This window comes from Paramisgurnus dabryanus, chromosome 5 (genome assembly GCF_030506205.2).
Source record: "Paramisgurnus dabryanus chromosome 5, PD_genome_1.1, whole genome shotgun sequence".
NCBI classification, from domain to species: domain Eukaryota; kingdom Metazoa; phylum Chordata; class Actinopteri; order Cypriniformes; family Cobitidae; genus Paramisgurnus; species Paramisgurnus dabryanus.
In genome coordinates, this window is record NC_133341.1 from 9,913,966 (window position 1) to 9,927,830 (window position 13,865).

General features: G+C 36.0%; 1 protein-coding gene across 1 annotated transcript; it reads left to right on the forward strand.

Annotated features, from left to right (window-relative positions):
* The first annotated feature begins 2,805 nt into the window (after window positions 1–2,805).
* On the forward strand, window positions 2,806–7,932 carry ggt6 (gamma-glutamyltransferase 6). Its single transcript, XM_065267101.2, has 4 exons — window positions 2,806–3,032; window positions 4,467–4,780; window positions 4,912–5,025; window positions 6,376–7,932. The coding sequence occupies exons 1-4, from the start codon at window positions 2,920–2,922 to the stop codon at window positions 7,647–7,649; spliced, it is 1,815 nt and encodes a 604-aa protein (XP_065123173.2). The 5' UTR covers window positions 2,806–2,919; the 3' UTR covers window positions 7,650–7,932.
* The last annotated feature ends 5,933 nt before the right edge of the window (window positions 7,933–13,865 follow it).

Here is a 13,865-nt window from a genome sequence, read left to right on the forward strand (position 1 = left end):
CACCTTATCAATTTTTGATGAAGGAAGACACTGACAAAACTATTTCTCCGGGCAACAATTCCTCTAGTGGTCAAGTGGGTTTCTGTTATGTTGTTGCTTAAATGCTGTGTTGTGGGCTATGTGTGTTTTTTATTTCTTGTGTTGTTATGTGACCTAATTTTATTGTGTTGCTTTTGCATTGTGATGTGTGCTGTACCTCTGGGAGCCTTCAATTTCAGATATAAAGGGTTTTATGGCTGTGTGGAAAAAAAGGCTGTCATAATATGCCATAAAATATGTGTTGTATGTACTGTATATGTCAAAAGAGTTTTGCACATGATAGAGTAGTAAAATGGTTACCATTTCAAGTGGCAAAGCATGCAACAGCAGAATAATATCGACATAGGGAAAATGGTTGTATTGTAGCTTATGAAGAATACAATAAGGTATTTTAGTATTCCAAAGGAAGGGTTTGACATTTTCAAAGTGACTTTTTACATATTTCACAGTAAAATGTAGCCTGTGAAAGAAAGTTGGACTAATAACAAAAAATAATTATATCTACTTTAGGATATAATAATATAATATAAATAATTATTAATATATCTAGAACATACTATATTTAACCACCACTCTATATTATGTACAAGCCTGTATATTTGGGGCACTATCAAAGGGGTTACAAATTTAAAGGGGGTGTAGTTTTATTCTATTAATAATATCAGAGATTCAACCTGAGATTTGGCTAGTAAGGAAAGGAATGCTTCTACTGACTTGTTTTCAATTAACTAGATTTATTTCTGCTTTCAGTTTGGATTGTGCTTTATGCCAGGATGCCATGTTGTAGATGGCTGCTTCTGATATGCTACTCAGATGAGCGATTGAATCAAGCTGTGCTGAAATTGATCACCAGAAGCTTCAGGGGCCCATTTAGACAGATTTCAGATTTTTTTCTTAAACAAGTTATTTTTCAGTGTCAAAGGAGTTTTTTAATGGAAGAATAGTGCATTGTGATCAAGTTCATTTGGAATTTTTTAAAGTATAGGGGTTGCTATTATAACCAACTAAGTTGACAAAGTTGTCATAAAGTGTCTTACCTTAGCCCTCAACATCAAACCAACCCCAACCACAGAGGAAAGCAAACTACTCAGAGAAAACTCATCAAAATGGGGAGACAATACTGTTTTCATACACAAAGGTCTTGGAGCAATTGCATTACAATGTAAACAATGTAAACCATTGGTTTATTTATGCGTTATGATTTTAAACAGACTGCTGAATATGCATTCAAGACTTTCCAATTAAAAGTGGATACAAACTCCTGGCATCAAATTTTTTTTTCATTATTTTGAGCCTTGAAATGCTTCTATTTAAATGTTTATATCTGTTTACATGGTTTCATCAATATGCATTTATGTTTTATTTTTTTACTTTCTGAACTAAAGGTCAATCACAACACAACTGTATAGTACAAGGGATGTTATAATACCATGACAATTTCGATGCCAAAATGATTTCCTCTGATATTGAACGATTTTTTTTAACAATTCAATATTTCCTTCCTTCCTTCTCTTCAAATTCTTTTATCACTTTCTTGATTTTGCTGAGTTAACACATGTTCCAGGGTCAGCAACAATCCTGTCAAAAAAAAGGTTCTCACAAAATAATAGCCAAGTCTTAAACTAAAATGAAAAGCTTCATAAGAGGAAGACTGACTTACACAGAACTACATCCAGATCAGGTTTACCACCATTATTTTATTGTTTGTGATTTACAATAAAACTCATTTTAAACTTTTATACTGTACTTACCACACCGTATATACCGTAATGATATAGCACAGTAAAAAAAATCAGCAACTTATTACAATATTGCATCACACTAACAATCTCAGTTTAAATTTATTGAAGTCATCTTTCCACTGATTCTGCCTCCTGAGAACCTTCATTTTTTCTTATTATAAACAGGCTGATAAAAATGTAGATCTTCTGAACCCCTTCCACAGGGATAATGATGAGATTTTTTTAAGAGTACCAGGCAAAAAACAACATTTTTCACTCCATGGAAAATTCTCTATGCACTGACATTTAGGCTTGTATAGAGGTGAATTTGAATACCACTGTAGACTCACATCTGGAACAGATGGGGGCAAGTGATACCCAGAGAACAGAAGGTACAACAAATAAGTCATAGCCACATGAGTGACATTTAAGCTGGTCAGTATTGCTTTTTTAACATTTTGATGTGACGGCGTTTCTTACAGAGTCTCTGTGGGAAATTTACATTCTGCATGTCTGAAAATCTCCTAGTAAATGTCAAAAGGTAAATAAGGTGGGACATTGTATGCCATGATTCCCTTGAAGCTGACGATTTGGAGTCACGGACTACATTGAAAGAAATATTGAGGCATATGCTCTCAGCTCCTTTTCAGGTCACTGGAATATTGGAAATCAGCACAGAGCCTCCCCATTGCTTCAACCTGTGCCTGTGTTGGACACATGAGGACTTCACAGACATCTAAGACCTTAAAATAGTTATTATCAGCATATAACCTTCTAAACCTTCAACATGTTTTCACTATAATAACAGTAAGCAAGGGTTTTTAAATATATTTATTTTGATTTAGTAAGTATACATTTTTAAGGTACTATTTTTAAATAATAAATAGAAACCATGTACATATAATTATAATTTAAAAATCTATATTTCCTATCATTAAAATTTTATATTTTGTTATTCATATTAAAACGTATAACTAAACGTGAAATGCAAGGACTTCGACGTGTGCCCGCCCATCAGAAGGCTTCTATTGCTTACTGGGAGGTGTTCCAAACTAACCTGACAGTCAGGAAAAACAGGAAGTAAGAGATTTCTGGACACTCGAATCAATGTTGGGACTTTGTAGCCTTAGTGCTATAGCCTTTTCTTTCACAAGAAAAAATGCTACAAAGCGCTGTCAAATATAAAGCACTGGCAAGCGATGTGCGCGATGTAAACGACAGCGACTGCGCAGAAGAAGAGGACGATGAGGAAATTACGATACATTTCCAGTCGTAAGTAAAAAAATTAAAGTAATATATATTATGACGTATACGCTGTGCAAGTTGAATGAAGTTTAGATTAATGTTTGTTACTTATTTCATGTGAAATTCCTTTTTTTCCATATGTTGTGGTTGCTTCAGACGCAGCAGGTGCACCTCAATGACGCGACGCTACATACGTAACCAACCAAGCTGTCCTTCACGTGCAATGATTATAATAGAAAGTATGTCGCGTTGCTAGCAGTGTAGATGTAAACTGATTATTTAATCTTTCTCTTTTGGTTCCTGAATAAGTTAGGCTATTGTTGATTGTTAACTCTGTTACGTTAAAACCTGCAGTGCCTGCCCGCTTTGCTTTCTTTTTTGAATGTTTGCTACTATTGATCGTCTGTCAATGTTTTGTATAAACATCTGCCTTTGCAGACTCTAACAAAGCAAAATGAATGCATTTGTATTGAATCATGTTAAATGAACTCTAAAATGAAAATGATGTCCTTCTTCAGGTTTCAATATGAACTTATTGCCTCACCTGCCTTTCACAAAGACACAATTTGTAATTTGGTGAGAGTCATTAATACCGTATACAGGTTTCAGAGTTCTGGGGGCAAACGAGTTCATTAGCCAGTGAAGCAAAGGTGGATACAAGATTTATACCAAAATATAATTTACAGTATTTGTTTTAAACTTATATTTACACATTTGGTATTTTCCAAAGCAACTTACATTGCTTTATAGTAGTGCTCTCAATTGATTAATCGCGATTAATCGCATACATAATAAAAGTTTGTGCTTGTCTAATGTGTGTGTGTGTGTGTGTGTGTGTGTGTGTGTGTGTGTGTGTGTGTGTGTCCTATGTGTAATTATGTATAAATATATAAACACACACATACATGTATAAATGTAAGATTTTTTATTTATATATCCATTTATAAATAATATAAAATATCTAAATAAATATATTTACACATTTAATATATTTATTATACGCTCATTAAATGTTTTCACCTCAAATTTGCTTAATCCCAGCCTCAGGCCATTTAGAAATACATTTTCTTAGTAGAAGAAAACATGTCAGGCACACTTAGAGGGTTTTGCATCTAAACGTTTTATTTCTTTATAAAGTTGCAACTTTATTATAAACTTAGTTTATTAGTGGATGGTTTTATTACAGCTTGTGTAGGAACAGACTGGCAAGTCATTATTTATTGACACTTAATCTCCTCAAATGCTCTGAAATGTACCTTGTGGCACAGTATATAGTCTATACGTCTACTTACTTATGTGTTTGTGGTGCCTTTTTGGAGCTTGACAAAGTCACTTTGAACACTCAGTGTTTGAAGAGCTTTGCAAAGACTCTTAAAAAAACTCCTTTTGTGTTTCACAGAAAAGAGGTCTGCTTTATATTTCTGGTTTCTTCAGAGTGTTTTTTTATATTTCACTACACAGGCCCTTCAATCAGCCAAAAGGGAGAGGAAGAACATACACTTATATCAGGGTCATTGTGGCCCTGATTCTTTTAGTAATAGTTTGTGCATTTATGATCAGTGAGTGGAATGGTTATTGGTGTGCGACTGAGGAACATGAGGACCTATCACATTACCAGGAGACTGACATGGCAAGCAAGAACTCTGAGGAAAAGGGCAATAACCACCACCAGCACCATCACGGGGAAGATGAAGATCATGATGAGGAAGAAGATCACCACGATCATGAGCACAGTGGACCTTTGTACCACCATGCTGCTATCATCACAGACTCAGGCAAGTCTCCATTAGTAGATGGAACCGTATACTAAAATAATTATAAGAAAAAAACCTCTATTATAACAATGAATGGTTATGTATTGGAACAAATTATGATCAACCTCATGTTCAATGCGTCTTTTTTACAGCAATCTGCTCCGGGATTGGTAAAGAGCTTCTTCAGGCGAGAGGGAATGTGGTAGATGCAGGGATTGCTGCTTTACTCTGCCTCGGAGTTGTTCACCCACACACTACAGGATTAGGTCAGTGAAATATTATGTTCTTTTCATTTTTGTACATTTCGCAATATCAGATATTTTACTGCCACAGACTCAGTTGACCATGTTAGTCCACAGCTATATGGTCGATTTGTCTTTTTAGCCTTTGATGTAATTTCCTAAAATCTGGAAGTTTGGATGCTTAATCAATCTTCAGTGAATTTCTGTCCCACTTTATATCATGCGTTTTTTAAACTATACTACCATCTATAAGAGACAATATGTATAGCATGTAACTATTGTGTGCACATGTGTTTTCTAATTGTACGTATACATGTAATGTCTGTGCATGTAGTTATACTCTTGGCCCACCCTAAATCTACTCAAAACCTGCTAAAGGTTGCAGGACAAATTTTATAGTATTGATTTCTTGACACAACAAAAAACATTCAAGTTTCTTGACTATTCGTTGTTTCTACCATAAAAATAGTTATTGTCAAGTGTCTATTAATTTGCAGCCCAATGCACCAGTTACATAGAATTAAAGAATTAAAGAAATACATTTTTATTTATCATTATAAATTATAGACGGACACACAACATTGTAATCTTAACATCCATGTCCTTGACGTCAAGCAATATAGAATGTGCATGAATTTTAATTTAACTTGCATACGGTAGGCTACTGTGCAGAAGGTTTTAACTAACAGAATGAATCAATGAATTGAATTAGGTACACAGTAGTTATTGTAAAGACATTCATAAGATGGGATCAAATTTTTCTTTAAAAAAATCTAAATTAAGTGGAGTGTTTAGCATATTCAGTAGTTAAAGAAATGGATATGAAGTTTCATCGTAATCATAATAAAAATTAGGCTTACACTCTAAAAAAACAAACGGTGCTATATAGCACCAAAACTGTTGCTTTGGATCGTAACCAGAGAAGAACCGTTTTATAGCACCGGTGAAGCACCAGTGAAGCACCTGTGTAGAACCATATAGTGCTTTGTAGAACCATATGTGGTGCTATATGGCCCCTAAATGGTTCTACACAGGTGCTACACAGGTGCTTCACTGGTGCCATATGGCACTAAAAACGGTTCTTCTATGGTTACGATCCAAAGCAACAGTTTTGGTGCTATATAGCACCGTTTGTTTTTTTAGAGTAGGTAACAAAACAAGTCCATATTCCCCTATAAATCCTTCATTGTCAGTATTTTAGCATAATAAATAGATTACATATATATATTTTTTAATGCATAAAATGTTAATCTTTAAAGCAATAATTAAATAACACAGCATTTGCCTTTCAAATGTCCCTTTCTCAGCCAAAAAGGGCAAATAGTGTATATATTTTTCAAGTTGTTAACTTTGTCTTCTTTTCATTTTTTTAAGGTGGAGTGTTTTCAGCTATTTTGTACAACCACACCATGAAATCATTTAAAGCAATACGTGACACTTCTCCGAAATTGCCTGCTTATTCAGCCCCCTCGCTGTTGCAGGGCCTCACATTACTGCATTCAAACTACGGACATTTAGAATGGGGGAAGCTTTTTGAAGGTGCCACAAAACTTGCTAAAGACGGTTTCCCTATTGATGCGATTCTCTCCAGGGCTTTAGAAACCCACAAAGATAAAATACATAAGTCTAAACTGTGTGATGTGTTCTGCGATACGGACGGCCGCGTGAAATCAGAGGGTGCACATGTCGCCAATGGGAAGCTATCAGAACTTTTGCTGAGCGTCGGCCTAAATGAATCCCATTTCGTGGAAGAGCTGGCTGTAAAATTGGCCCAAGACATTTCTGAAGCCGAGAGGCCGGCTTTTCTTGCTGCTGCACAGGCTGGCGGTGGAGAAATCAATGAGGTCTTTTTTGTGAAAAAGGAGAAATACACCATTCTGTCAGCCCATTCCCAGCTCAATGGCGAAATGGTATCTAATATACTAGATGCAGTCAGAGATCAAAACCTTTCTTTTCAAAGCATTGGAGAACTTAATTTTGCTGCTTCTTACAACACTCTCTTGAATATGGCAGATGAATTCTTCAATACAAGTCAGATGGAGAATAGCCTGAGAGAGATATTGGCACTGAATACCTCTAGCTGTCAAATAGTGGCTTTTGATAGTCATAGCAATTTTATAGTCATCTCCACCTCGCTCAACAGCACCTGGGGATCTGGACAATACCTACCACATACTGGAGTCATTCTTAATGATTTTACCTCAGACGTCAGTCAGCTGCCTTATTTTAGTTTTCCTCTAGTAGTGAAGATTAATGACGAAGATGATGCAGATGATTATGACAGTAACAATGATAATGAAGCGGAGGAACTTGAGATGCGGTTGCTTGCTGTGACCGGAGGTCTTTCTGCCCTGTTTAACTCTGTGGTCATGATGAGGAACCTGCATGACTTTGAAATGTCTGCTCATGAAACTGTAGAGAGTCCTCTCTTCCATATAGAGCAGAGAGATCACAAGTTTTTGTCTGCATGTATGTCTGTTGTCACGAATGGCACTGTTGTCTACGGTATGCTTTCAGAAGGAGATGAGCAGCTGCAAGTGGTGGACGAATGTTCAGGCCACTTTTTGTCTATGCTGCTGCAGCTAAAAGCAGAACATATAGGAGTCTATGGAGCTCCCACTACGGAAGTCAGTGCTGATGGGTACTAATAAAAAGGTCTTTTAACTCTTTCCCCGCCATTGACGAGTTATCTTTTCAATTAAGAAAAAAACATTTCCCTGCCAATGATGCTTTCCTGAGTTTTTAATGTGATCTATAATTCCGCTATTATCCCCTAGATGGTGCTCTTAGCCAATTTATAAAAAACTGAAGCAAAAATTAATTTTATAAATTTTTTAATCTGTGTATGTTTTGATCATCATTCTGAATCTGATCTCTAACAAAAATCCTTTACAAAAATGCAAAAAACAAAATCCTAAAATGTTTTTATTTTTAAAGAAACCTACCCGTATTTAAGAGGTTATAAAAAAGCAATATAGGATAAAACTTTTTTCCCGTTTTTTTTTTTTTTTTTTTTGATTGTTTGAAATCAGATGTTCTGTTCTTTCATTTGATAAATTTGTATTTATATTTTTTCTTGTATTAAAATTTTCTTGGAAGGCATTTTGGAAGTCAGAGCCAAACTCCGCTTCTTGTGGGAGGGGCAAGTGCTATGCAGTTGTCTGTTTGCAAGATGATGTTGATTGTGCATTTATCGAGAGAGTTACCAGTTTGTATTTGGTAACTTTACTATAGGAGGAAAATAAACGGCGTGTAAACGTCACATGACTCAAAAGCGAAATGTGCATTACAATTTACCAGGTTGCCCGATGTCCTCACTGACACTCTTCCAAGCGAGGTCCTTTTTATTCCTGTCTCTATAGAAATAAGAACTTGTGTCGTATAGCTCCGGGTGACTGCTTAGGGACAATATCAAGCGTTCCTTCAGGTTGAATATGTGACTCCGGGTGGGGCTGTCGCCACAGCAGCAAGCAGGGTCCTGATTGGTAAATGCAGCATGAAATTCCGCCAAAGTTCAAATTTTTCATCTCGGGTGTCAGCCTCAAATTCGCGTCAAACGCAAAAATGCAAAAAAGCACCATTCACGCGTACCGCGCCAGATGCTCAATTCGCGCGAACTAGACGTGTGAATGAGGCGGAATCGCGTCTTCCGTGCCGCGCCAAATGCCTCATCCGCGCCACGAGACCTCCAGATGTGCGTCAACGTCTCTTCACATTGACTTAAAGGAATAGTCAATTTTCTTAAAAGAAAAATCCAGATAATTTACTCACCACCATGTCATCCAAAATGTTGATGTTTTTCTTTGTTCAGTCGAGAAGAAATTATGTTTTTTGAGGAAAACATTGCAGGATTTTTCTCATTTTAATGGACTTTAATAGAGCCCAATATTTAATACTTAACTCAACACTTAACAGTTTTTTTCAACGGAGTTTCAAAGGACTATAAACGAGGCATAAGGGGCTTATCTAGCGAAACGATTGTCATTTTTGACAAGAAAAATAAAAAATATGCACTTTTAAACCACAACTTCTCGTCTAGATTCGGTCATGATGCGCCAGCGTGACCCCACGCAATACGTCATGACTTCAAGAGGTCACAGAGGACCAACCCGAAACTCTGCCCCAGTGTTTACAAGTGTGTTGAAAGTGGACCGTTCCTGCGTTGTTGTATGTCAACTGATACTAATTAATGTCTTTGTGTCAGTTTATTGTTTACAATGGTCCGCAAATGTGCGTTTTATATATGTAACACGTGACCTCCCTACGTCACTACGCAATTACGTTAGGTCACGCTGGACCGGACCTACACGAAAAGTTGTGGTTTAAAAGAGCATATTTTTTATTTTTCTTGTCAAAAATGACAATCGTTTCGCTAGATAAGACCCTTATGCCTCGTTTGGGATTGTTTATGGTCCTTTGAAACTCCGTTGACAAAAAAACTGTTAAGCGTTGAGTTAAGTATTAAATGTGGGGCTCTATTAAGGTCCATTAAAATTAGAAAAATCCTGCAATGTTTTCCTCAAAAAACATAATTTCTTCTCGACTGAACAAAGAAAGACATCAACATTTTGGATTACATGGTGGTGAGTAAATTATCTGGATTTTTCTTTTAAGAAAATGGAATATTCCTTTAACATTGAAATCACTCACGCTTCACGCCTTTGCCGCGGCTGGCGTAAACGCAGCATTAAAATAAATGAAGCATGAAGTTAAAACACCTTGGGTTTTCAAGTCAATTCAACACACTATTTTAAGTTTTGGCTTCTGAAAAGTTGACAAGATGAAAAGTTAAAATCAAGTTGAAATTGTTTAACTTCATTTTTAAGTTAAAGTAACATAAAATACATATATAAAGAATTATTGACGACAGGCTGTTGAAATATTAGAAATATAATGCACACCCGAGGTGGTGATGTGACCACGACGCAAAGCAGAGTGCGTGCATCGTTTTTCAGTAATTCAACGGCCTTGAGTCAATTATTCCGCTTATACTACGGTAACCACACATCAAGACATTGATCACATGATATATTTAAAGGCATTCGTCTGGTTTTTGTACTTAAATCGCTATTGTGAGTGGGACTATTTCTTCCGCGTTTAATCCAACGGCTCTTTTGCTTGTTACAAAACGTCATTTTTAAGCTGCCAATGGAGGCACTGATAGCATTCTAATGCAGTTATTAATGAAGTTATTAGAAAAAGAGTGAGTGCGACAGAGAGAGAAAGAAAGAAAAAGAGAGAGAGAGAGTGAGAGAGAGAAGGTGAGGGAGCGAGAGACAGAGAGATTGTATGAATGAGGCTACCTCTGTGCGTCTCTAAACAGCACTGTTATTGCCTCATAAAATCGTCTGTCATGTTGATTTTGTTAGTTCGTTGTTACAGTTAACTATGCAAAGTGATTTGGAACTGTAATGTGGTCAAGAGAGCTGCCTGGAACTATGTTTGCCGTGCATTTCCCAGAAAATAATTGCACAACTCAGAACTTTCATTCAGATTCAAGCATTCAACGAACCCGTAGTATAAGTTGATTTAACAAACATGCTGCATATTTTTATGGTGTACTTTGAAAATAACACTGCTTTGCACTTACTCAACATTTACATTTATTAATTTAGAAGACGTTTTTATCCAAAGCTTCAATCTGTAACTTATTGAAATGCTACTGTAATGCACCAACCTCAGCATTGAGGAGAGTGTTTAAATCTTCCCAAACTGTACACCATTGCTCTGCTACCCATTAGTGAAGAATGAAAAACTGCACTGAGTTTACAATACCATGTTTGTGAATGTATTTTTGTTGTTGATGTTTACTGTTAGGCTACTACAGCCAAAATATGACATTTGAATGATTTTGTTTTTTTAAGAAGTACCTTATTTTTATTTATTTTGTATTTTGTGAAATCTTTACAGTATATTGATCTTTTTTTGTTTAATCCTGTACATTTAAATTATTTAGTATGCAAAAGCATATCAGGTGAACTGAAAGGAATTCCCTTTTGTTAGTTTGTCATGTTTCACAATGTAAATGCACTGTAAAATCACACTGAACCATCAATGTGGGTTGCATACTGTTTTGATGACGATTAGACATCTACAAACCCTTACAATGTTTCTGATGTAGTTTTGATAAATTTTACATACAATTAGCTCTGTAAGTGTACATTAACATTTAATAATGTCAAAATGAATGACTTTGTGTTTTTGTTTCATAAAGTACACCAGAAAGCTGCCTATTTTAGTTTAAAATTCATATTTGGTTCTTAATCCTGTTTGCAAACGTGATGCATATTTTGTACCTGATAAATAATGTAAGCTTTTGAAGACTGATTTTGATTGTAAAATGTGAGATTAAACGACCTTATTGTCAGCTTTGATTTCCGTTTCAGTTCTTTTAATACTATATATTGCAGCAGATTTATTAGGCAGAATACATCAGACTATACCCCATTTTATTTCAGAATCTGTCATTTTTGCTTAAAGCTGATGTGTGTAAATGTTGAGATGTTCAAAGACTTTGTCCTGTTTCTGTTTTATATGCAGAGAGATCTATAAAAAAGCTTCATTCCTTAGGAATGTCTAAACACTGTGGTATTATCATATTATGTTTTGTTTAGTTTTTTTTACCCCTGTTTGTTTAGTATCCTGACCAGGCTGACAACGTTGTCCCAACTGTTGGAGTAAGTTTGAACTATATATTTTTTAGCCACAGCAGAATCATTATTTAAGTGGTTCAGGAATTATACACTTCAGTTTTATACCTGTCCATACACCACTCCATATTTCATCATTTACTACTTTTCTATCCATTACTTCTAGCAACATTGTAACAAGATAAGGAATGCAAATGAGTAAAAACTGGAAGCTTTTTTAAGATTCATACATACCCTGAAGGCATTGAAGCTACAACGTAAGTCTATAAATAGAAACATAATGTTATTAAACAGAAAAATATATGCATTTATGCATGTAACTGTGCAATAAACAGATCTACCACTATATTGTGCCATTTCGATAGTCATAGCAATTTTATAGTCATCTCCACCTCGCTCAACAGCACCTGGGGATCTGGGCAATACCTACCACATAGTGGAGTCATTCTTAATGTTACCTCAGACATCAGTCAGCTGCCTTGTTTTAGTTTTCCTCTAGTAGTGAAGATTAATGATGAAGATGATGCTGATGATCGTGACAGTAATAGTGATAATGAAGCGGAGGAACTTGAGATGTGGTTGCTGGCTGTGACCAGAGGTCTTTCTGCCCTGTTTAACTCTGAGGTCATGATGAGGAACCTGCATGACATTGAAATGAAACTGTGGAGAGTCCGATCTTCAATATTCAGCAGAGAGATCACAAGTTTCTATCTGCATGTATGTCTGTTGTCACGAATGGCACTGTTGTCTATGCTTTCAGAAGGAGATGGGCAGCTGCAAGTGGTGGACGAATGTTTAGGCAACTTTTTGTCTATGCTGCAGCAGCTGAAAGCTGAACATATAGGAGTCCTACTACTGAAGTCTATGCTGATGGTACTTTAAAAAATCCTTTTTAAGAAAATCCTGTTAATAGTATCATTCGTGTATCAGTGTGTGTGTTTGCTAGAAACTGAGAGTTGTAATTTTTTGGACTTTTATCATTTATATGCTGTCACTCATGAATTCTCAGCCGTCATATACATGTCTCATGTCTCAACTTCATTTTGAGTGTTGAGCCCAAGCTGCTGTCAATCTCAACTCTTGCTGAGCCACTTCCTTTGCAATACAGATGAGTTTATCAAAGCAGATACTGGATTGTTTTAAAATAACAGTGTGATTTGTGTCATACAGTTAAAGGACATTATGTGAATTGAATTTTTTTTTTTAAATACTTAAAGGTGTAATGGGGGTGAGATTGCGGACCTCAATTGCAACCTTAATTTCGAAATGCAATGAGAAGCTACAGTAGCTGCCACAGGACATGTTGTCATTTGAGGCAACGTGATGACAAAACGTGCTCTGTAGAGCAGTTTGTCCGTTAAAGGGATAGTTCGGCCTAAAATGATATTAAACCCATGATTTACTCACCCCCAAGCTGTCCGAGTTGCATATGTCCATCATTTTCCAGACAAACACATTTTCGGATATTTTAGAAAATGTTTTAGATCTTTCAGTTGATTAAATGTAATGTTACGGGGTCCACCCAAAGTCCACGACCTTCAAGTCCAAAAAAGTCCATTTTTGGCCGAACTATCCCTTTAAGGGCTACTGGAGAAACAAGACAGCAACTTCGATGTAAGTCCCGCAATGTATGTAGATAAAGGCTCATTCTAAGGTAATAAAAACAATACAGTTTATTAAGAAGCCCCTTTATACACCACTGATTATATTGCTATGTATATAATATATAAATATGTAATAAATCGATTTTGACTAATTTGAGTAAAAATTTGTTTTCTATACCAAGAAAGTTGAAGATGAAAACCAAAATTTAGCTGCTGTCATCCTTGGGATGTTGTCGCTGAACTTTTTTGACAGCGATCAGCTGTAAAATGTTTTGGTCCTGCTCGATTTTCGTTGACCTTGAGTAAAATAATGGAAAGTTTTTCATAAGATCCCCTGGGGTCAATGTGTTAGCATGACAGAAGCTAGGTGCTGTAGTGTGAGAACAAGCAACAGCCGGCATTTTTCCTTCGCCCGAGTGCCCCTCACGTAAATTATTAAATTTTGTTGCCTTATTCTTCTCCGCCACAGAAAACCACCACAGGTTTATGAATGCCATCAAAATTACTATTTTGTTTTTGTTTATTTGTTTGTTGATCACAAATTAGATTAGAAAACTAGGATTCTGTGCCGCCATTATTGTTTACAATGTGTGGAATGGTGCGCTGTGAT